Genomic DNA, 23,051 nt, shown 5'->3' with positions numbered 1-23,051 from the left:
CTTCTTTCCTAGATTGGCTGTCTCCCCCAAAGATAAGCTAAGAATAATCTCCACAGCAAATCTCCTGGGATGCTTCCACTTTGCCCATTACTCTCTGGAAAGGTGCTATGACAACTAATATGTGCCTGTTCTCCACATCTGTTCCACCATCCCAAACAACTCCATGTTTCCTAATTCTCTCCCATCCACCATCTCCAGCTCTCATTGCTTTGAGGTAAGGATATTTGTGTGGGTCAATTAGTATTTTATTTGTTTCTTCAGAGAGCTGTTCCTTCCCACCTAGGGACTAACTCACTTAGTTTTAGATGAGTTAATTTGGCATGTGATAGACATCCTTTCCAAGTTTTCAGCATGGATGAAGGTTTTTCCTATTTTTAAAAAATTTGTTTAGGTTTTCAAGGGGAGTTAAAAGACTAAATTCAAGCTACAATCTTTATTTTACAAATCCTACTGCTGTTTTTTAGAGAGCGGATATAGTAGCTCTCCTTTCTAAGATTGGTTTAAAAATTGATATTATGACGCTAGAATTGACATCCTGAACAATGCGACTTCCAACTCACCCTTCATGACAAACATAATTAACAGTTGCTCCAAATAGGATTCCTGTGTTTATATGCACCATGCCATTTACGGGTTCTGGAGGAGTTCCACATGATTTACCTATGGAAAAGAAGCAGAATTTTGGGACTAGGGGTAGAACACTCTAAACTTTTGTTGTATATAAAATATAAATGGTGGCTTAGAGATGAAGGACACCTCTAGTTCTGATGGTTCCATAGAATGGCCAGCTTGAGGAAGCTCATTAGACTGCCTCAGGATTAGCTCCCTACTAAGTACCACATTCAAAAAGACCTCCCCTCCATAACTGTCCCCTCTTCATTTTATGCTTCCTGGGAAAAGGAAAACTACTATGTTCTGTGATTTACAAGTGTAATTCAAAGGTCTCAAAACCTTGGGTTTTCTCTGTACCACATTACTCAAATATACTTTTTTCTTTCTTGTCCTGAGTCATTCATTACTTAACTTCAGACATTGAAAAGGGAGGCCTCTAGAGAATGGGGAATCACAGTCCTGCTTTGTGATGACTATTGCTCATGAACTGAACTTAGACAAGATGCCGGGAACTCAAAACAGTAAGAAGAGAGGCTCTGCAGGAATAACTCTCACACCTCCTATATACCTTGGGAAAACTTTTTAAGTCTGATGTGGCTTAGTTCTAAAAATTTCAACAAATCGAATCAGATCTTACAGCTATTTGATGGACACAGAGAAGCTCCTACTTCAGAGTTACTCACGTTTACAGTAGTTTTCGGCACTTGACCAGATCGAATGTTTTAGGCAGGTGATAGTGAACGACCTCTTGATGTACCCAGGGCGGCATTCATACCTCAAAGATGTCCCAATGGGAAACTCAGATGCATCAGTCACATTTGTAGGCTTGGCAAATGGAAACTGTGTTGGGGCTTTGCATTGACCTGGAAGCCAAAACCACAGCACCACCAAAGTTAGTGTTAATCACTACGCCACTTCCTCTTTCTTTCCAATATACTTCATAGATGTAATAGATCACTTCATAGATGTGACCAAAGAAGAAAAAGAACACTTTAATAGTGGCAAATGGATTGTAGCTACCTTAGGAATGAACTTTTCGTTAGCATCCACTTATAAAAATGTCCTGGGTGTTTTGAAGGCTCTTAAGTTATATCTAGTCTTTCACTCAAGGGAAAACTTTACTTCATAAATTCAAATTTTCATCAATGAGGAAGTGCCTGTGCTCAGGCTTCATCCATCTCATCCTCACTTATTATTTTCTGGATTATCAGGTTGCACTCATGTACTTCACATTCCAACTGCATTCTCAGTGGTTGTCTCAGACCTGACAGGCTTGTGAGAAGAATTTACAAGTCTCCTCTCTGGCCTTCAGTGGAGGTTGCGCTTCCTGTAAGTGTGTTGTCAAGTCAATCATTTCAGCTCAAGGACAAAACAGATAGACAGACTCAACAATTAGGGCTACACTTCCCTTGAAGAAAGCACACATTGCCTGGTGCATATTTTGAATTAAATACTAGACTCAGCTACTTCCCCTTAAGGCCTCATAAGTTTAAGTGAAAGGAATAAAGATACCATTTGGAGTCATATAATACATAATTAAGAAGAAAAATTTGTTGAAAAATATAATTTTACTTTAGTTTGAAGTATTATTTTCTCTTTTGTTTTTTTTCTGCCTACATTTCCCAATTAACTCAAATTATGGAGACTAGATTGAGGCCAGGGATGATCAATTTTGTCGTCATGGAACCAACTTTCAGCTTTGTTGGTTCTGCTTGTATCTTTATTTTTATGTTCCTCCTATTTTCTCTGAGTTTACTAAGCTTTTTTAAAAAACCTTTTGAAATGATTACTTAGCTATTTTTTCAGCCTTTCATATTTTCTAAAACAACCATGTAAGACTATTATTTTCATTCCAAGCATAGATTTAGCTGCATTCCTTAAGTTTTGATGTGTCATATTTTCTTTTTTTTTCAGTTCAAACCAATTGTTGTCATGATTTCTCCATTGTCCCATGGTTATTTAGAAGTGTTTTGCATAACTTACAAACATTTGTGGATTTTAAAAGTCGTATAGTTATTACTGATTTCTAGAATAATTTCACTGTGTTTATGAATATATCTATATGAGCTTAACCTTTTGAATTTGATTGAGGCTTATTTTATGGGTTAGAATATGGCCAACTGTGGTAACTATATTATGTGTACTTGAAAAAAATGTGTATACTGCAGCAACTGAGTGCAGTTTTCTGTCTATGTCAGTGAGGGCTGGTTTGTTAATCATATTTGTTCAAATCATCTAGATGGTTATGAGTTTGGGGGTTCTGGTTATTATGCCAGAAATTAAAGAGTTGTACTAAAAATATTCCATTTAATTATACATTTGACTATTTCTTCTTCTAATTCAGTCAATGTTTGATCTACATACTTTGAAGTTTTATTAGGCTCACATAAATTTAAACTGCTATATTTTGTGGTAGATCGATCCTTTTATTATTATAAAACATATCTCTTTATCTCTAATAATGAGTCTTGCTTCACATTCAACTTTGTCTACTTTATTTGCAGGACAAATGAAAAACAAATAGTAAGATGGCAGATTTAATCCCCAATATGTCAATAATTAAATTAAATGTGAACACACAAGGCTAATTTTAAGACAAAGATTGTCATTGTGTAATATTTACCAAACCAGCTTTCTTTTAGTTAGATTTTGCGTGATATTCTTTCTGGCCTTTATATATATGTATATACACTGTCTCTTTTGTATATACCATATAGTTTTTCTTTTTAATTTAGTATGATAGAGGTTCTAGAACTAACTCAGTTCACAGAGCCCTTAGTAATTATTACATAGCATCTCAAGACTAAAAGAAATACCTACCAATTCTATTTATTAAACAATTAGGTCCAAACAACTTAAGTCTGATGACCACCACAATGATTTAATAGTGGGGTGTGAATACCTGTTGGGCATTGCACAACTTTTCAAACCTTGGAATCAGATTGGAAACTCCTACCTCATTTCCTGCTGTACATTGATTTTCATGTGGTACTTTTTAAAATTTTATTTTATTTATTTTTCATTTCTCTCCCTCCCCCCCCCCCCCCCCCCGCAGTTGTCTGCTCTCTGTGTCCATTCGCTGTGCGTTCCTCTTTTTGTCCACTTCTGTTGTCGTCAGAGGCACAGGAATCCGTGTTTCCCTTTGTTGCGTCATCCTGCTGTGTCAGCTCTCCATGTGGGTGGTGCCATTCTTGGGCAGGTTGCACTTTCTTTCGCACTGGGTGGCTCTCCTTATGGGGTGCACTCCTTGTGCATGGGGCCCCTCTACGCGGGGGACACCCCTGCGAGGCAGGGCACTCCTTGCGCACATCAGCACTGCGCATGGGCCAGCTCCACACAGGTCAAGGGGGCCCGGGGTTTGAAGCGCGGACTTCCCATGTGGTAGACAGATGCCCTAACCACTGGGCCAAGTCTGCTTCCCATCATGTGGTACTTTTTAAAATCACAGCAACTGCTGAAAACCCAGCTTTGCCAAGAGCTGACATCATCAAAAGGAACATATGTAATCTAAGGTTGAAACCATTAGCTTCTTTGAGCTAGTAGATTGTAAAGTATTTGAGAGACATTAAATATGTGTTTCCATTGAAAATTTTTTAAAAATCCTACAAATATCCCACATGCCCTTGAAAATTCACTGAGAAGTTGGACGTCAGTTTGGAAAATATAACAGCATTTGTCTTTACACTGGAGTTGTCCACACTTAATATAATTATTGATATAATTGGGAGTAAACCTACATCTTACAATTAATAGTTTTTTTTAAAATTTCTCCTACCTTTTCTATGTTCTTAATTTTCTTCCACATGGCCTTCTTTCTGATGATCAATTCCTATATTATTATTGCTTTATTCTGCTATTTTCTTTTATTAGATTATTAGGAATACATTATTTTACTTTTTCTTTTAAAGTAACATGTATCCTTAACATATTAACATATAATAATTTAGGTGCAGCGATGCTGAGAGATGTTTTCACCAAATGCAATGAATGTCTCATGATGATGGAGGAGATTGTTGCTATGGGGGGAGTAGGGGGGTGGGGGGTATATGGGGACCTCATATTTTTTGAATGTAATATTAAAAAAGGAATAAAGACAAAAAAATATAATTAACATCATTTCTTCTATGATTAAAAAATCATAGAGCATGCTACCTCCATGTATTTCCTGCCTGTCTTTTATCATGTTCATGTATTTAAACTCTACATGCATATTTAACCACCCACTAGTCATATTTAATGTACATACTGCAGGCTGTTTTTTAGGCCATAAGGGTTTGCTACCAAGATGGACCCTAATGGTCATGGACTCCCTCACCACTCCCCTACAATTTTGAAAATACACGGAGAAAGGTGTGGTAGACTGAATAACCCGCTCCCCTACAAAGATATTCAAGTCCTGATCCCTGGAACCTGTGAGTGTTACCTTATATGGCAAGAAGGACTTGGCAGATGTGATTAAGTTACGGATCTTGAAACGGTCAGATCATCCTGGATTAGCAGGAAGGGCCCAGCATAATTTTAAGAGTTCAGGGGAGACACAAAGGTTAAAAAAAAAAGACAGATGGCATGAGGTAACAGAAGCAGAGCAACAGTGAGAAAGGAATTTGAAGATGCTACATTGTTGGCTTTGAAGGTGGAGGAGAAAGGGGACATGGGTTAATAAATGTAGGTAGCCTCTGGAAGCTGGAAAGAGCAAGGAAACAGATTCTCCTCTGGAACTCCCAGAAGGAATGCAGACCTATTTTAGACTTCTAGCCACTAGACCTGTAAGAGAATAAATTTCTATTATGTTAAGCCACTAAATTTGTGGTAAATTGTTACAGCAGCAGTAGGTAATGGCATATAGTTTAGACAGAGATCTGGCATTGAATCCAATGTCTTCTATTCACTGGCTGTGAGATTTTAGACAAAGTGTTTAGCTTCTCTGAGCCTCAGTTTCATCTTCCATAAAGAGGATGATAATATTGACCTAGCTGGTTTGCTGCATGCAAAGTATTTAGCAGTACATGGAAGCACTTGATAAGTTGTAGTTATAGCTAATAATCTACAGAAGAAGGAAAATACCAGTTGGATTAAAATATTCTGCTAAAATAGGCATGCCCACTTTACTTACAAGAGTATATATATATTTTTTTGCTTAAGAATGCAGAGCTAGTTTGGAATAAGCCTATTTTGTTGGTAAAGCTTTGGGAGAACTCAGTGACCAGTGACCTCAGGGCTCTTCTGAATGAGAGTCTTTGAGATTCTGCCTGGACTTCTTTGTACCTCAAGATGGAAGGGACCAGGAAGTGGACTTGGCTCAATGGATAGGGCGTCCGCCTACCACATGGGAGGTCCACGGTTCAAACCCAGGACCTCTTGACCCATGTGGAGCTGGCCCATGCACAGTGCTGATGCGCACAAGGAGTGCTGTGGCATGCAAGGGTGTCCCCCGCATAGGGGAGCCCCAGGCGCAAGGAGTGCACCCCATAACAGAGCCGCCCAGTGTGAAAGAGAGTCCAGCCTGTCCAGCAGTGGCACCACACACACGGAGAGCTGATGCAGCAAGATGACACAACCAAAACAAAGAGACACAGATTCCCAGTGCCACTGACAAGAATAGAAACAGACACAGAAAAACACAGAGCAAATGGACACAGACAGCAGACAATTGGGGGGGTGGGGGAGAGAAAAAAAAAAGATGGAAGGGCCCTACCATGGTTCCCACGGGACTACTGACTGATAGAAGAATGCTGGAAGAAAACAAGCCCAGCTAGTCTTCAGGTCTGGATGGTACAAAGTTGCTTTTTTTAAATTAAAAAAATTTTTTTTGGTTAAGTCTCAGTGTTTCTGTTGACAATGCCTTTAATCAGAAGCAAGGGTCCTATTCTGAGCTCCCTACTTAAGCAAAGTTTCTGAGGAAGCATGTATTTGTTTTTCTCCAATATTAGAGAGCCTTATATCTGTGAAGATAAAAAAAGATTTCCATCACTCCTCTTTAAGGTTCCTATGTCCTTTTGTAATTCATCCATTCTTCCACCTCCTTCTCTGACCTGTTTTCTACTACTATGAATTGATCTGATATTCTAGAATTTCATATAAATGGAATTATTCAGTCTGTAGCTTCTTTTGGAGTCTGGCTCTCACACAGGACGTATGGGTTGTTTCTAATTGTTGACTCTAACAAATAAATTTGCTATTAAAAAGTCATGTACAAATCTTTGTGTAGGCATATGTTTTCATCTTTCTTTGGTAAATACCTAAGAGTAAAATGGTTGGGTTATATAATAGGCATATGTTTAACTTTTTAATAAACTGCCAATCTGTTTTCCAAAGTGGTTGTGCCATTTTACCTGCTCATGAACAGCAAATGAGAATTCTAGTTGCTCCACTTCATTGTCAACAGTTGGTAGGGTCTTATCAATTTTAGCCATTCTGTTGGCTATATGGTGGTATCTTACTGTGATTTTTGTCCTGAATGTCATAGCCCAACTTTCAAATACTCCTGATTCAAATCTTCCATTCAAGGCAGGTCGATTTATTCTGTGCTAAAGTATAATTTTCTTACTCATTATTACTTTCCTGTCTTGCTTAAACATACACTGTCAACTTGGAGAACAATCTGCTCCCCACACTGCATACTTTACTCTTTAAAGAAGGAAACAGCAAATGTTTTGCAGAAAAATCTCTATAAATTTTTTTAAAAGAGCATGGACTGTCAAAAATACATTTTTGTAAATTATATATGTACATTTATACATTATATTAAAATAGCAATGTAAAGAAATATGATACTGATGAAACAAGCATTTTAAATAACTTCTAATCATGATGATTTAATACTATCACTAACTAACAATTCAAGGGACCAAATTTATAGTCAAAGTGGGTTCCTGGGTTAGCAAGAGTGAATGTAAAGCTCTATTTCAACTCGTCTTCTTGATACTTTCCAGGTTTTTTGTTTTGTCACCTTTTGGTAGTTGTGATTACACACACAGTGTTCCCCCTTCTTAATGTCTCTCTAAAGAGCTGGCTTAAGTGTGCAGGTCTGTGTGTTGGGGCTGGAGCCTGTCAGTTCTGCCTTTTTCTTGTTTGCTTGAGCTGGCATTATTAGAATCCCTTCATTCAATATTTTCATGCAGAAAACTTAGAAGTTACCTGTTCCATCGTAAAGATTATTTTAAAAATAAATATAGGTAATATAAACTTACATTTACTTATCTGAACATATATAAACAGGAATACATCAGAATACACAGAAAGCAAATTGGAACTCACGTAATAGGGATTAGGTAGTAACCAAGTCCCAACGTGAAGCCCAGGTGAGGGCGCCAGACTCCATGGGATACTAAACACTGTCCTAATAGTGCTACATTTTATATACAAATAAATATCCCGGTGAGTCATCTAGTACACCCCATTTGGATTCTTTCTTTAAGTGCTGCTAAAGACATGCTCCTGCTCAGCCTTTCTTGACCATTGGAACTGAGATTTCTCCCTTTTGCTTCATCCTTTAGGCTCTGTCCTATTAACTTCCTGCTTGGGTTTTTCCAGATTACAAAACACTATTACTTGCACTATCTCATCTGATTGTCACAGGAATCCTCTCAGATGTCAAGATGACAATTATCTTTATTTCATACACGTGGGCGCTGAAGGTAGGGATAGTCAGTGACTTGCTGTGTCTGACTGATAAGGGGCAGAGGCTGGAAAAAAAATATACAGAACCCTGATCTAATTTAGAAGACTTCAAAAAACCGTGCCACCCTACTTGTATGTGCATACATATTCAGGGCATAGCTCTCCCTCTACTTTTAAACTCCAAAATGTCATACACACTGTTCATATTCACTCAACCTTTTCTTTATTTAAATTATTTGGGCAAGTAAAATTTTGGAGAGTTTCATTTGGGCTGTTTCACATTTGGGGGTTATTGGGATAACCCCAGTAAATATTTATTGCAATGTAGTGTTTGTGATTGGCTTGTGATAGTGACTTAATATACATGGACAGACTATAACAAAATTTCAGTAAGAAGGCGGCCAGATACAAGAACCTCAAAAACTTCTAAGCATTGACCACAAATTTCTTGAAGTTACTTGGCTTGTTTCTCCTCTGCAAATAAGATTTAAAGTTTTACTGCATCTCTCTCTACCTGACAGGCTAATTTTTGATGTTAAAGGAGATAAAATAAGAACAACTGTGGAAACATTTTTTCTTTCCCTACACAGAAGAGACCACACAATAAAATAATGAATGTGGACTTTCTAAGGACAGGAAAGAGGAAACTGGCTTATCAGTAAAAGATAGGACAAGAATAATCAAGATTGCCATTTCAGCTGATGAGGCTCCCAATGAGCCCAAGCAACCAAGAAGACTTTCAAGGAGGTAAAAAATAAGAGTTCTAACCGAATTCATTTACCTAGTTACCTCTGAGGTTAAGAGGAAGGAAGGGAGAGTGTGGTCTCAAAATTTCCATAGTAGTTGTAATAGACTTTATTTTGAACTAAACACATTTCTAAAATGTGAGGGTATGTAAACATCTCTAAAGTCCCTGGTGTCTGCAACTAGAGCTACGCTGAGGATTCTGGAGCTTCACCTCTAACTGCAGGTGCCTGGCCTGGGATCTGTCCTAACCTAGACACAAAAAGGGCACGTTGATGCTGATGGGGATGGTTTGCAGTGCTGGTGGGCAGTAGAGTCCCAGACAGGGCAGTTTTCAGATAGTAATTTGAGGTCGGACTCTAGACGCACCCTTGCGAACAAAGTGCAGAGGTAGGACTGGGGGACAGAAATGGATTAACTGACAGGCATTATTAGATACTGGATTCATTTTAGCCATTTAGGTGGTATCTCCATGTGGTACCGATATCAGTATGGGTGTAGCCTCACAGGTAAGGTTTTAGGATTAGAACCCACGTTTGTCGAATTTCCAAATCCCCTTTCTCTCACTGTGATTCCGCGCCACATTCTGCTACAGTAGATCTAGGCAGTCCGTACACAAAGCAAAGAATTTCGCGCAGCCCCGCCTTAGCCTGTGCGCGCTCCTCTGCTCTGGGCACAACGTAACCCCTTACAAGACCGGGGAACTCGACTCTTACCTAGAGGCAACGAGGGTCTCCGGGACACAGAGGGGGTCCCAGATGCGGACTGCCTTCTCGCCACGCTCAGCCAGCGTGGCGCAGTACCTCAGTACCTGGGCGCCCAGCTCGCCCCGGCTGCCTCCCGCGCCGCGCCCCGGCTGCCTCCCCGCGCCGCGCCCCGGCTGCCTCCCCGCGCCGCGCCCCGGCTGCCTCCCGCGCCGCGCCCCGGCTGCCTCCCCGCGCCGCCTGCGTTCTTACCCCAAGCCGCGGGCAGCAGCGCGAGCAGCACCAGGACGGTGAGGAGGCGCCGTGCGGAGCCGCACGAGAGAGACGGGGCTGGCGGCCGGAGGGGCTCCGTGCTCCTCGAAGGGGTCCCCATCCTCCGCAGGCACACCTGGGAAGCGGGCTGAACCCTGGAAGAGGGCACAGCGAGCAGCGAGGAGCAGGCAGACCAATCGCCCGGCTCTGAGCCTTAAGTCTGGGGAGGGCGGCGGAGTTCCGGGGCAAAAAGCTTTGACCACAGCTTCCCCTTAACGGGCAAAGTCTTGTTTACTCCTCATTTGCGTGGTTCCTCCTGAGTTGCGTTCCCAGAGACCACGCCAGGGAGCCCAGGGCAGGGGTAGAGACCCGGCTACCTGGGTGGCCTCCGCGGGTGTGAATGGGCTGCTCCAGACGGGGGCGGCTGGTTCTCGCACCTCCGCTTCCATCCGCGCTGGCCTGACATTTCCCATGCTCTGGAATCCGTGTGGGCTGGTCGGCTAATGAACGCCTGCTCTCTGGGTTGAAAACACAGTTGCAGGCAACGTGGACAGTAGGCAGGGAGTATAAGGACCAATGTCTTTATGTCGAATTGAGGACATTCCAAGCCTTATTTTAAAAACTACCCCAAATGGTCTATCAAAGGTAAGAAAAGGAGTAAGGGCTCTTTGGAAAGAAAGATTTGATTGGAATTTCTACTTTGTCACTGTTTGTCTAAGCTTCATCTACTAAAGGGGTGGGAGTGGAGGTGGAGGAGAGCTGGTTAGGCCAATTGGTTGTGAGGGTCAGTGCAGCAAGGCATGTCAATAAGCTCAGTTCAAAGCAAGGAACTTTCAGAAGCACGCCGACTGCTAGGGTCTGGGATAGCTGTAATTGCTTAATTTGTTTTCAAAGATCTTTCTATGGCTGTTAAGGACTTTTTCTTTACTTCTTGAATTAATAGAATTATTAACTACCATTATTTTAAGGCTGTCAAAAGGTTTAAATCGGGGAATTACAGAACAAACTATGACTCTTACTTCCCCAACCTAGAAGATAAAGTTTCAATCTGCCACACCTAGTCCCTCCCTGCAAAGAGAAGACCCTGTGGGCTGGGTAGGGGAAAGAGCTCAGGAAAATCTTTTTACCCTTTCCCCATAGTTTTTATATTCAGATTTCTATATGACCTTTCCATCCTGCTTAGCCTAATTTGGGCTCCAGGAATACTCATTCACATATATAACCACATATTTAATCTTTAACAGTCTGAATAGAGCTCTTTTAAGAATTTTCATTTGTGAATTTGATAATATCTCAATGTAGGAAAACATAGCAAATAGGCAGACACAAATAGATGCAAAAACAATTTACTGATATTACTTATAATTTTTATTCTCTTATAAGTTTAACTGTAAAATAACATAGTCAAAAGATCTTTTTGGAGAATATTTCTAATTACTCTGCACTCTGACCATGAGTTTTGAAGCAGGCTGGTAAAATAGGGAATCAATAGATGGATCTGGAACCTGGCAAGAAGTCCACATGGACATCGACACCTCCAAGATGGCTGCTGGAAGACTTGTGAGAAATCCAGTTGGGAATAAGATTTCCTCCAGAAGCCAGGAGAAGCCCTGGATATTTCCCAAGGACTTTATCATTGGATCCTCCTAGGGGATTGATGAGTGGGGTAATCAATCAAAACAAAACAGCTGGAACTCCTTCCAGCCAGCCATTAGCAAAGAGGCAGAATAATTAATAGTTTAAAAAGCAAGCACAAAGATCGAAGCTCTCTCTCTCTTGTCTTTTGACCTCTGTTCTTGCCTTCTGCACCCTGCTCTCCCTGTGTCCCCCCACATGGATCAACACACAAGTAAAGCCTGGGCATTTATAATCTATAATGGGAAACTGTAGTCTGTAAGTCAGCCCACTTTATCACTTTTCAGCCCTTCCTCTCTACCTGGGACCCGTGATCTGTTATTTTCTCCCATTTCTCTTCCCTCCCTACCTTAATAACTTACTGGCCTAACTCACCCGACATGCTCTTGAAGTTCATTTCTGCAGCATAGTCAAGGACCTAGACAAAATCTGGTTACAGTTTCACACAAGAATTTTGTTCCTTTTAGTTATTGGGCTATACAAAAACTGTTCCCAATTCTTTAAAATAAAATTTACAACTTTTTCCTTTACTTCCACAACTTTGCTTATTTCCCATTTTGACTTTGACAGACCTTGGATGAGCAAGACTAATTCCAGTATATATTCACTGAGGTCATTGGAATCTTGGAAACCAAGGTTTTTCTCCTGACTTGCTGCTTTTAGGAACATCAGCACTTGGGGCGGGCGACCCCCCTCCCCAGTCCTCAGCTGCTGGAGCTGAAGAGAGGACCTTCAACCCCCAGGGTCAAGAATGCCCCCAGGCAGCCATCTAGTCCACACCTGGAGTCACGAGAGAAAGCAGGGTCGCCAGTACCAGCAGAGGGACAGGAGACAGGGTGTCTTAGATTTGCCTTGCCCTGAGTCATGGGGGGGAGGGGGACAGAAATTGTCATGAAATAACCCTAAGCAAAGGCAAGGGCTGAGGCTATACCTGAAGTAACCATAAACAAAGGCAAACTCAGTTTAGAACGATCACAATAGCTGAAGTCTAAGGTCCAGGTGAAGCTAGTCACAAAATAACCATAATCAAAGGTAAGTTTAATTTATAATTACCGTTACTATAGCAAGCATAAGCAAGGGTGTGGCTAGACCTAAAGTAACCATAAATAAAGGCTGTTGGAGAAAAAGGGGGGGCTTACTGGGACACAGGGATTGATAGGAACACAGGCAGAGAATTTATTGAGAAGCTCTCCCAATGGAGGGGGTCTGAAGAACAGACATCAGCCCCCCATCTGGAATGGCGGGGGTCTGAAGAGAGACTTCAGCCCACTCCTGGAAGGAGGGATTTGAATTTATACAGAACTTTCCTAGGTGGGAAAATGATAGTTGGTGGGAGAGGGTTGAGGGTCCAAGTGAAGTTCAGGGGCCAATAGGAAGCCCTAGAGGTGAAAATTTTCCCTGGCAGTGACTAGAGGATAGTGAGTTAGGGAGTTCTGGTTTCTCGGAATGCTGCAGGAGCAGGTGTTTCTTTGATCTGTAGGGATTAAAGGGTTTCTTTATCTGCCTCTGATATGCAGATAGTGAAGATCTTCATCTCCCTACTCCTGTCTCTACATGGTTTCTTTGTTTAACCTGAGGGAAAGGACCATGCCCTCAGACAAGGGGGAGGGGGTTTGCCTTTTCCCAGTGCATATCAGGGCAAACTGAGCTACAGCTTGTTAATTTTTGCAAACTTCTAACAAAGGCAAACTCGGTTTAGAATTATCATCACAATAGCTGAAGTCTAATGGGTGAGGTGAGGCTAGTAAGCTAAAGCAAGGGTGTGGCTAGACCTGAAGTAGCCATAAACAAAGGCAAAGTTTATAATTAGCTTTACTATAGCAGGCCTGAGCAAGGGTGTGGCTAGACCTGCAGTAACCACAAACAAAGGTAAACTCAGTTTATATTAACATTACTATAGCAGGTCTAGGCTAAATCCACCCAGTTGTAGCAATTTCAGATATTATCCTCCTCCTATTTTATAGTATAAAGGCATCTATATAATGATCTTAACTCTTGGTTACACTTTCTAGTAAGTTTTCACTTTAGAACAAATTGGGCACTTGTTTATTAACTAAGCAACTGAAACAATTAGTAACAACTTTGCTAAGTTTTTCTGCTTTTGCAACAGTTGAATTAATACCATGTGATTTCTTTTATACATCAAATTCAATTGCAAGGTAGTATTGACTTTCAAAGACTCGATTTTAGGTCACCTTTCATTATTATCCAATTTGTAACAGGTGAGCCCTTAATCTCATTTACAAGTTCCTAGGCATGAGCAGATTGACAAAGTTAAAGCAAGCACAGATTAGAGCAGAAGAGAGAATGTTACACACTTACCTTAGTTTAGGGAAAGATCTGCCTTTATTTTATTTTATTTGTTAAGAGAGTTAGTTTTTATTTATTTCTCTCCCCTTCCCCTCTGCCCTCAGTTGTCTGCTCTGTGCCCATTCGCTTGTGTTTTTCTGTGTCTGCTTGTGTTCTTGTCAGTGGCACCAGGAATCTGTGTCTCTTTTTGTTTCATCATCTTGCTGCGTCAGCTCTCCATGTGTGTGGTGCCATTCCTGGGCAGGCTGCACTTTTTTCACACGAGGAGGCTCTCCTTATGAGGCATACTCCTTGTGCGTGGGAGTCCCCTACATGGGGGACACCCCTGCGTAGCACAGCACTCCTTGCATGCATCAGCACTACGCATTGGCCAGCTCACCACATGGGTCAGGAGGCCCTGGGTTTGAACCTTGGACCTCCCACGTGGTAGGTGGACACTCTATTCATTGAGCCAAATCCACTTCCCAAGACCTGCCTTTAGAATCACCTAGATGCAAAGCTCCCAGCATCTGTCCATGGCAGAAACCTCAAGCAGGACCCTCCAGCTTTATTTCTCCAGGAAAATCCCTGGGCAGGTAAGTACTAAGGGGCCCAGAGAAGCCTTGCCCATGATGAGACACGAATTAGGGCTGCATCTCATTGGTTACCTCCTGGCTAGGGGTAAAACCCAGCGAAGGCCTTTTCGCTGGAAGGATTGAAGTGCTATAAGGGAATAGGCAGGGAGCTAGTAATAGTCAGGAACCATTTAACCTTAATTATGGCACATGAGGAGGTCCTTATTCCATCGGAGAGGGGCTTATAAATGACCTAGATCTTTTTTTTTTTTAAAGATTTATTTATTTATTTCTCTCCCCTTTCCCCCTCCCCACCCCGGTTGTCTGTTCTCTGTGTCTATTTGCTGTGTCTTCTTTGTCCACTTCTGTTGTTGTCAGTGGCATGGGAATCTGTGTTTCTTTTTGTTGCGTCATCTTGCTGTGTCAGCTCTCTGTGTGTGCGGTGCCATTCTTAGGCAGGCTGTACTTTCTTTTGCACTGGGTGGCTCTCCTTGCGGGGCACACTCCTTGCACATGGGGGTGGGGCTCCCCTACGCAGGGGACACCGCTGCGTGGCACGGCACTCCTTGCCACCGCTGCGTGGCATCAGCACTGTGCATGGGCCAGCTCCACACGGGTCAAGGAGGCCCGGGGTTTGAACCGTGGACCTCCCATGTGGTAGACGGACGCCCTAACCATTGGGCCAAGTCCGCCGCCACGACCTAGATCTTGATCCCCTCTCACTCCCTTCATTAGGCACAATCAAGGTTAGAGAGGACCTGCCTGTAGGCCAGGACTGAGGAATTGGCTTCCCTGTTATTTAAGAAATGAAGAATCTTACCTGCTACGTCAGGGGTCAGCCAAGGCCTCCTGGTTGATGGTTTACATGTGGCTTCAGGCCCCTCCCATCCTCCCCTGGGGCCAGGCCCCATCCGGTGGCGAGGCAGCTTGGGGCCAGGCTCCTGTGGACATGGAGCCTGGATTCGGGTACCTGGGGTGACCGGTGCCTTCAATGGTAGCAGTTCTCATCCTGCACCCACCCCTCCTCACCTTCTCCATCTTGGTGGCATGGTTCTGATTGTTGAAAACTGAGAAGGCTGTTTCTAAAAGGGAGTTCATGGAAGTTTGGGGGCCCAGGGAAAGTTTCTGCAGCTTGCTGTGAACATCTAGGCAGACTGGCATGCCTAGGAGGAGCTGTCCTCTAGAGTTAGGTCTAAAGAGGGTGTTTTTATTGCCTCTGCCAGCTTTCGCTGAAACAAGGCTGGGTTTTTAGGTCCTGCCTCCGAGGAATTTCCCTGAGCTTATTTAAAATTGACCAGTTCGGTAGGACATTTCCTCGTCGCTTTAAGGAAACAGGACCATGTGGTCTCCGGCCTTCAGGTCTGTCCTCTCCTCTCTTACACAGGCTTAACTGGAATTCAGGGTCCCATAAGGAGATCACTCTCAGCCACACCGCAGCCACGTGGTGTGGCAGGAGAAGATCAGCCTCTTCCTTTTTAGACTGTCAGTAGGGGTTGTCCCAATTAGAAGTCAGCCATTATCCCAGGGGAGGATAACTGCATTCCCCAGTCTGGGGGCATCCCACTGCCAGACCTGCTTGAACGGATTGCTCTCTCTGCCCACAGTCTAGGGATCCAGAGCCTTGGGTCTCTGGGTGTGCCCAGAGCCTTAGAGGCTTGGGAACGTGTGGGTCTCATTCCCAGACCCTACACCCGTGCCTGGCTGAGCTTAGGAGAGGGGCTGGCTAGGGACCTTTCTTTTGCCTACGTTGCAGATGTTTTAGGAGACAGAGAGAACCACGAGTGAGCTCATCTCATGGCCACTCCCAGGGTCTGAGTTCCGCAGTTAAACTGTTAAACCTGACATGAAGAGGCACGTTGAATAGCAGAGACTTATAGGCGAACAGCCTCGGGGGTCCCAGAGGTCAAGGATTAAGAGAAACTACAGGGCCTCCTGGGGGCTGAGTAAGAGACAAATCTCCTGGCACAGCCCAGCGTGAGAATCTCTGGCCTCGCTAATAAAACAAAAGAGGGCATGGAAATGCTTTAATTAAAACTCACCAGGCTCTGGCGGGGGTCAGGGAGCCAACTTGCCTCTCTGCCTCCTGACTCTGGCTCACCAGAAAAATGTTACTGGATGGCTCTGGTTTCTGAGCTTCTAGGCTCTTAGCTTATGTCACATAAAAGAATTTAAGGACATGCCATAGGGTAGGCAAGGGTGTAAAGTGTTAAGAAATAAGAAAAAACAAGAAGAGTACACCATCTATGCTGAGGCACGGGCCAAAGCTCAAGTGCGGGGTGAGTGGCCTGAACCTTTTAAAATAGCGTATATCGCCCACTCTTTTTGTTCAGTCTGTCTTTATGTAGTGCCTGCCATGTGTAAGTCACTGTGAAGCCTGGGTACACGGTGGTCAACAAAACAGACGTAGCCTCTGCCCTTGTGGAGCTTACGGTCTAGTGGGAGAGGTGGGCAATAAACCAGTAAACGCATGACTAGTATATACTTACAAGTTGTAGTACATTCAATGGAGGAAAGGAACTGGGTGCTGGGACCATTAAAAAATGGAAATGCCTTGAACACTAGTGTGGTCGACTGAAATTCACAGCATTATTTTCTCATCCAAGACTGCACTTGCTGTCAAAGACCATTCTTTCCCCGTTTAGAAACAAGCTTGTCCTTTTGGTCCAACACCCTTAGTTTTTTCACTGACTTCTGATTTCTTTTAGATTCATTTTTTCACCCCGTAAATGTAAATATTCTTCTTGACTCATGCTTTGCCCTCTGCTGTTCTTCATGCTCAATAGACCTTGCTTGGGTTTTCTCATTCTAACCACTCTGGCTCTGATCGCATCTCTGGGTCAGTTTTTTCTCAGACTGTAACCATATACTGCCCTGTCAACTGGACTTTATTGATTCACAAGCTTCTTGAAACTCAAACTTCTTGAATCCTTAAACTGAACTAATCATCTTCTCCCCTTCCTATTTCTTCACCTCAGCAAACTGCACTTTCATTTGTTTCCTTGAGCCAGAAGCATGGGCGTCACTGACTGACCACATCCAGTCTGTGGGTTCTACCTGGGGACTCCAGCCCATCTCTGCCCTGCTGACTGCTCCAGCGCAGCTGTCCCAGCCCGGCCCCTTCCCACTTCTCAGCCGGAACATCGCAGTTGTTTCCTAACTGATCCCTGCCTTCACTCTGGCTCCTTTGGGATTCAGGCTTCACAAGCTACTAGAGCAATACTTTCCAAAACACACTTTCTTACTTTGCTTCTGAAATATTTTCAATGGTGCCTCAAAGCATGTGAGATAATGTTGGAATACCTTAGCCTAGTGTGTAAGACCTTCCCACCAATGCCCCAAACTACTTTTCAAGACTCATCTCTTACTTCTCTCCTCCAATCCACTCTCATTCTATGCTTCCAGGCACATTAAGGTTGGTATTATTCTCCCCACCCCCCCCACTCCCACACATCCAGCCTTGGGCCAGAGTCTTGTTGTGGGACACTGGCTTACATGTTCCCTATGTATTGCACTTGTCCTCAATTATTGTAAACATTGCCATGCTGATGAGGAACAACTGCTTTGGAGTTCTTATAAATATGGTGCAGAAACTAGGGTCAGAGTTCTCAGTTCCAGAAGCTGCGAAACCCCTGGTTCCATCCTTGGTTCCTCTCTTGTGTTTCTTTTTGTTCGTTATTTCTGTAAGTTCTGCGTCACCTTCCCTTCAAGCAAACCTATTGCTGAGCTGGTTCTCAGCAAATGGTACCCAACGTGAGGCCTGAAAGGAAGAAGTCTCACTTGGAGTGAAACTAAAGGTGGTGTAGTGGCATAAAGCCCAGAGTGGTACAGAAAACCTTCCAAGTCCTCGGTAAGTAAGGACACTCTCGGGTTTTGCAGGGTTATGATGGGAAACAGACAGTTCAACAAAATATTTCCTATATGTCTGTCTCTAGAAACAATTTCTCAAAGCAAGAGGAGCTATGGTCACTGAGCCTTGTATTTTGGAACTCTTACTGGATATAGAACAATATTGCTCATGGTTCCTAGCAATAGGAAGTTTAGAATTAGGAGACTGGGAAAAAGTGGGAAAAGAGAAAAATTACTTGTACAAGGTGTTCCACTCCCTATTACTATTTGGCCCACTTTGATTATAACTAAATGTGATTTAGAACTCTCGCAAACAGAAAAGGATGAAGACAGAAAATGTGAGGAAATTCCTCCCATTGTCTTGCCTTCAGCCCCTTCATTAACTAACTTTAGAAAAACAGTTTCCCCACCACTGACTCCCTCTCCCCTTCCTCCTCCCCCTCCCATATCTGGGGATGCTCAGCCAAAGTTGTGCACTCTGCAACAGGGTATCTTACAGACTAGAAGGGAGGTGATTTGGAGGCATTTCAAATGGCCTTTCTGGTTAACATACAAGAAAGAATAGCTCCTGGAACCCAAATGGAGTTTATGAGCTCACCCATGCACTTTTCCCATTTAAAATATTGAAAGAGTTAAAAGCAGCAGTGCGACAGGATGGTCCAAATTCTCCTTTTACCTAAGGTGTGGTGCAGGGGCTTGCCGAAGGCTCTAGGCTGATTCCCGCTGACTGGTCTGCATTAGCATGCATCGCCCTAGGGCCTGGAGAATTTTTACAATTCAAAACCTGGTGAACAGATCATGCAGAGACTCGGGCTGCTCACAATAGAGCCCATAATATCCACATTTCCTTGGACCAATTAGTGGGGGTGGGGAACTGGGTGGGAGTAGATCAGCAATTAGCGATGAATGATCAAACCATCCCACAGGTGCAACACTGTTGCTTAAGAGCCTGGGAAAAGACTGAGGTTAGAGGCCAGCCTCCTGTGTCATTCCAAAAAATATTACAGGGACCTAGGGAACCCTACCCTGACTTTATTGCTTGGTTACAAGAGACTATCAAAAAACAGGGCAATAACTTGAGGCTGTGGATACTATTTTGCAGCTAATGGCTTATGAAAATGCTAATCAGGATTGTCAGAAAGCTATAGGAATTATGAAGGGTAAAGTAGATTTGTCTGGATATATTAAATTGTGCCAGGATGTAGGGACGGAGGGTCAAGGTACTACCATGATGGCTCAGGCTATGGCTGGGATGAAAATCAATAAGAGTTTTCCTGGAAAATGCTTTAGTTGTGGAAAAACTGGTCATATGATAAAAGATTGTGGGAAAAGGTCTGAGGGGAAAATGCCATTCAGACAGAGTACTTCAGCTCAGAAATGATCTGAACTGGGTCCCAGCTGTGGTAAAGGATATCATTGGTCTAACCTATGTTGGTCTAAATACCATAAGAATGGCACCCCCTTGTTGAGAAACTTCCAACGGGGCCTGCTCCCAGCCCTGCTCCAAAAGGGGGTTTTCCCAGTTCAGTAGAGCAACCCTGGCGCTCCCCAACACTCCGCATAGTCCTGGATTTATCCCCTACCATAGCAGGAAGTGCAGCCGTAGATATCTCTACAGCTGAACCTATTATTTTGCTTCCAGGGGATACTCTGGTGTGTGTAAAAATGGGAATAAAGGGACCTTTACCAATTGGCATGGTCGGACTTCTTGGGAGAAGCAGTCTTACCTCACAGGGAGTTAGAGTGCACACAGGAGTAATTAATTGTGACTATCAAGGAGAGATTCAAGTTGTCATGTCCACCTCAATTCCTTGGAAAGCTGATATTGGAGATCACATAGCACAATTGTTGTTGCTCCCTTATATTTCGATAGGAGCTAGTAAGAAAGTTCAAGGGAAAGATGGTTTTGGAAGTACAGGAATGACAGGAGTATTCTTAACTGAAAAAAATTTAGAATTTCGTCCTGTTTGTGAGTAACTATTCAGAACAAATGGTTTAAAGGACTTATTGATACTGGAGCTGACATGTCTATCATTAGTTTTAACCATCGGCCTCCTGCTTGGCCATTACAAGATGCATCTATTTCTGTTGTGGGACTTGGCACTCCCACAGGTTTGAAACAAAGTGTGTAGATTTTTCAGTGTCTGGGACATGATGGGCAACCTGCCACCCTGCAGCTGTATGTTGCAGACTTACTATCAATCTTTGGGGACATGATCAGTGGCAGGCTGAAATTTATATTCCCCAGGAGGGCCAATATAGTAAACAAAGTCAACAATTAATGAGGAAACAAGGACATGTTCCAGGATTAGGTTTGGGTAAGCTCCACCAAGGAATTGTTAAACCAATTGATCCTGCAGCTCATGGTAATCGTGAAGGATTCGGACAGTCACCTTTTCCATTATGGCCACTGCTCAGTCTAGCCTCCTTGGATTGCCCAAACTCAACCCTCTCAAGTGGACGACAACTTCTCCAGTTTGGGTTGAACAGTGGCCATTAACTCAAGACAAATTGGAGGCACTTCATAAATTAGTTAAGGAACAATTAGATAAGGGGCATATTAAAGAATCTTTTAGTCCTTGGAGCTCTCCGGTGTTTCCTATTAAGAAAAAACCAGGCAAATGGAGGCTTTTAACAGATCTCTGAGCAGTAAATACAGTCATTCAACCTATGGGTACACTGCAGCCAGGTTTGCCCACACCAGCTATGATCCCTCATACCTGGCCACTTCTTGTTATTGATTTAAAGATTGTTTCTTTACAATACCTTTGGCTCCCCAAGACTGTGAGAAATTTGCAATCTCAGTGCCTTCTTTCAATAACAAAAATCCCATGAAATGGTTTCAGGGGAAATATCTTCCTCAAGGAATGTTTAATAGCCCTACTATATGTCAAAACTTCATAGCCAAAGCTTTAGATCCAGTCAGAATGGCTTTTCCTTCCTGTTGTATTATATATTATATGGATGATATATTATGTGCTGCTCCCTCTTCCCAGACTTTAATATTAGCATATCAGACCTTAGAAAAGAGCTTAACTGCAACAGGGTTAAAACTTGCCCCTGAGAAAATTCAAAAGGTTACTCCCGTTTCTTATCTTGGGACTATTGTTGATAAAATTACAATTAAGCCTCAGAAAGTTCAGATTCGTAGAGATTCTATTAAAACTTTGAATGAGGGAAGCCGACTTGGCCCAGTGGTTAGGGCATCCTCTACCGCATGGGAGGTCTGCAGTTCAAACCCCAGGCCTCCTTGACCCGTGTGCAGCTGGCCCATGCACAGTACTGATGTGTGCAACGAGTGCCCTGCCACTCAGGGGCGTCCCCCGCATAGGGGAGCCCCATGCGCAAGGAGTGCACCCTGTAAGGAGAGCTGCCCAGTGCGAAAGAAAGTGCAGCCTGCCCAGGAATGGTGCCACACACACACAGAGAACTGACACAGCAAGATGATGCAATGAAAAGAGACACAGATTCCCCTGCCGCTGACAACAACAGAAGCAGACAAAGAAGACGCAGCAAATAAACACAGTGAACAGACCACCCAGGGGGGAGGGGGTGGAAGGGGAGAGAAAAAAATCTTAAAAAAAAAAACTTTGAATGATTTGCAAAAATTATTAGGAGACATAAACTGACAGAGGCCCAAAGTGGGCATTTCCATATAAGAACCGTCTAATCTTTTTTCTTTATTACAAGGAGATCCTCAGTTAAACAGCCCCCAAGTTCTGATGAAAGAAGCAGAACAAGAATTAAAACTTATAGAGGAAAAAATTCAAAGTACCTGAGTTGAATGCATTAATCCAGAACAGCTGCTGCAATTATTTTGCCTTCTTTACACTCTCCCACAGGAGTGCTTATGCAGCAAGATCATATCGTAGAATGGATATTTTTGCCTAATAGTGTTGTTAAAACTTTATCTTCTTATGTGGATTTTATGACCCAGATTATACTCAAAGGCCGTGAACACATTTGTGTCATTCACTGACAGGACCCTCCTGATATCATTCTCCCACTTTAATGCAAAGAAGTTGACGCTTGCTTACAAAATCACTTACAATGGCAAATAGCCCTTGCTGATTATATTGGACAAATAGATAATCACTACCCTAAGAATCATATATTACAATTCATTGAGTGCACTCAATGGATTTTACCTAACATAACTAGGTTTCAACCAATATCTGATGCCCCTACAATTTTTACTGATGGGTCTGGAAATGGTACAGCTGGGTATACTGGCTATAAAACCAAGAAAATGCCTACTCCTGGATTCTCAGCTCAACAGGCTGAATTAGTAGCAGTGCTTACTGCTTTGCAGGACGTACCAGAGTCCATAAACATTCTTTTGGATTCTGTTTATGTTGTTCAAGTAAACCCAATTAATTGAAACAGCTTTTCTCAAACCCAATATAAATCAATTTCTTTATAAACTTTTTCACAAACTTCAACAGATAATTAAGAATAGAATAAGTCCATTTTTTAATTACTCACATTCAATCACATTCAAATTTACCTGGACCATTGGTACAGGGCAATGATAAAGCTGACAAATTAGTTACCCCTGTTTTATAAGAAATTATTCATTTTCATAATTTAGCCCACCTGAACGCAGCTGGCCTCAGAGCTTGTTTTCCTTTAACATGGATGCAAGCTAAGGACATTGTTTGCACTTGTCCATCCTGTCAAATCCTCAATAATCCAAAACAATCAGAACCTGGAGTAAATCCCCATGGTTTAACCATTAACTCTGTGGCAAATGTATATAACTCATATCTCTTCC

At 42.7% G+C, this 23,051-nt stretch overlaps 1 protein-coding gene across 1 annotated transcript in view; it reads right to left on the bottom strand.

The window, feature by feature from the left end:
- LOC101430310 (complement receptor type 1) overlaps positions 1-23,051 on the bottom strand; it is a 179,664-nt gene that overhangs the window by 103,074 nt on the left and 53,539 nt on the right. The window contains exons 27-29 of the mRNA XM_071207305.1: positions 9,933-10,145; positions 1,296-1,475; positions 561-660 (exon numbers count right to left, since the gene is read on the bottom strand). Of these exons, the coding sequence (XP_071063406.1) occupies positions 561-660; positions 1,296-1,475; positions 9,933-10,145 (493 nt within the window). The remainder of the gene's footprint in view (positions 1-560; positions 661-1,295; positions 1,476-9,932; positions 10,146-23,051) is intronic.

Source organism: Dasypus novemcinctus, chromosome 13 (genome assembly GCF_030445035.2).
Source record: "Dasypus novemcinctus isolate mDasNov1 chromosome 13, mDasNov1.1.hap2, whole genome shotgun sequence".
Classification (NCBI taxonomy): domain Eukaryota; kingdom Metazoa; phylum Chordata; class Mammalia; order Cingulata; family Dasypodidae; genus Dasypus; species Dasypus novemcinctus.
The sequence above is the reverse complement of the archived record's forward strand: the minus strand, read 5'-3'. Positions and strand labels throughout refer to the sequence as shown.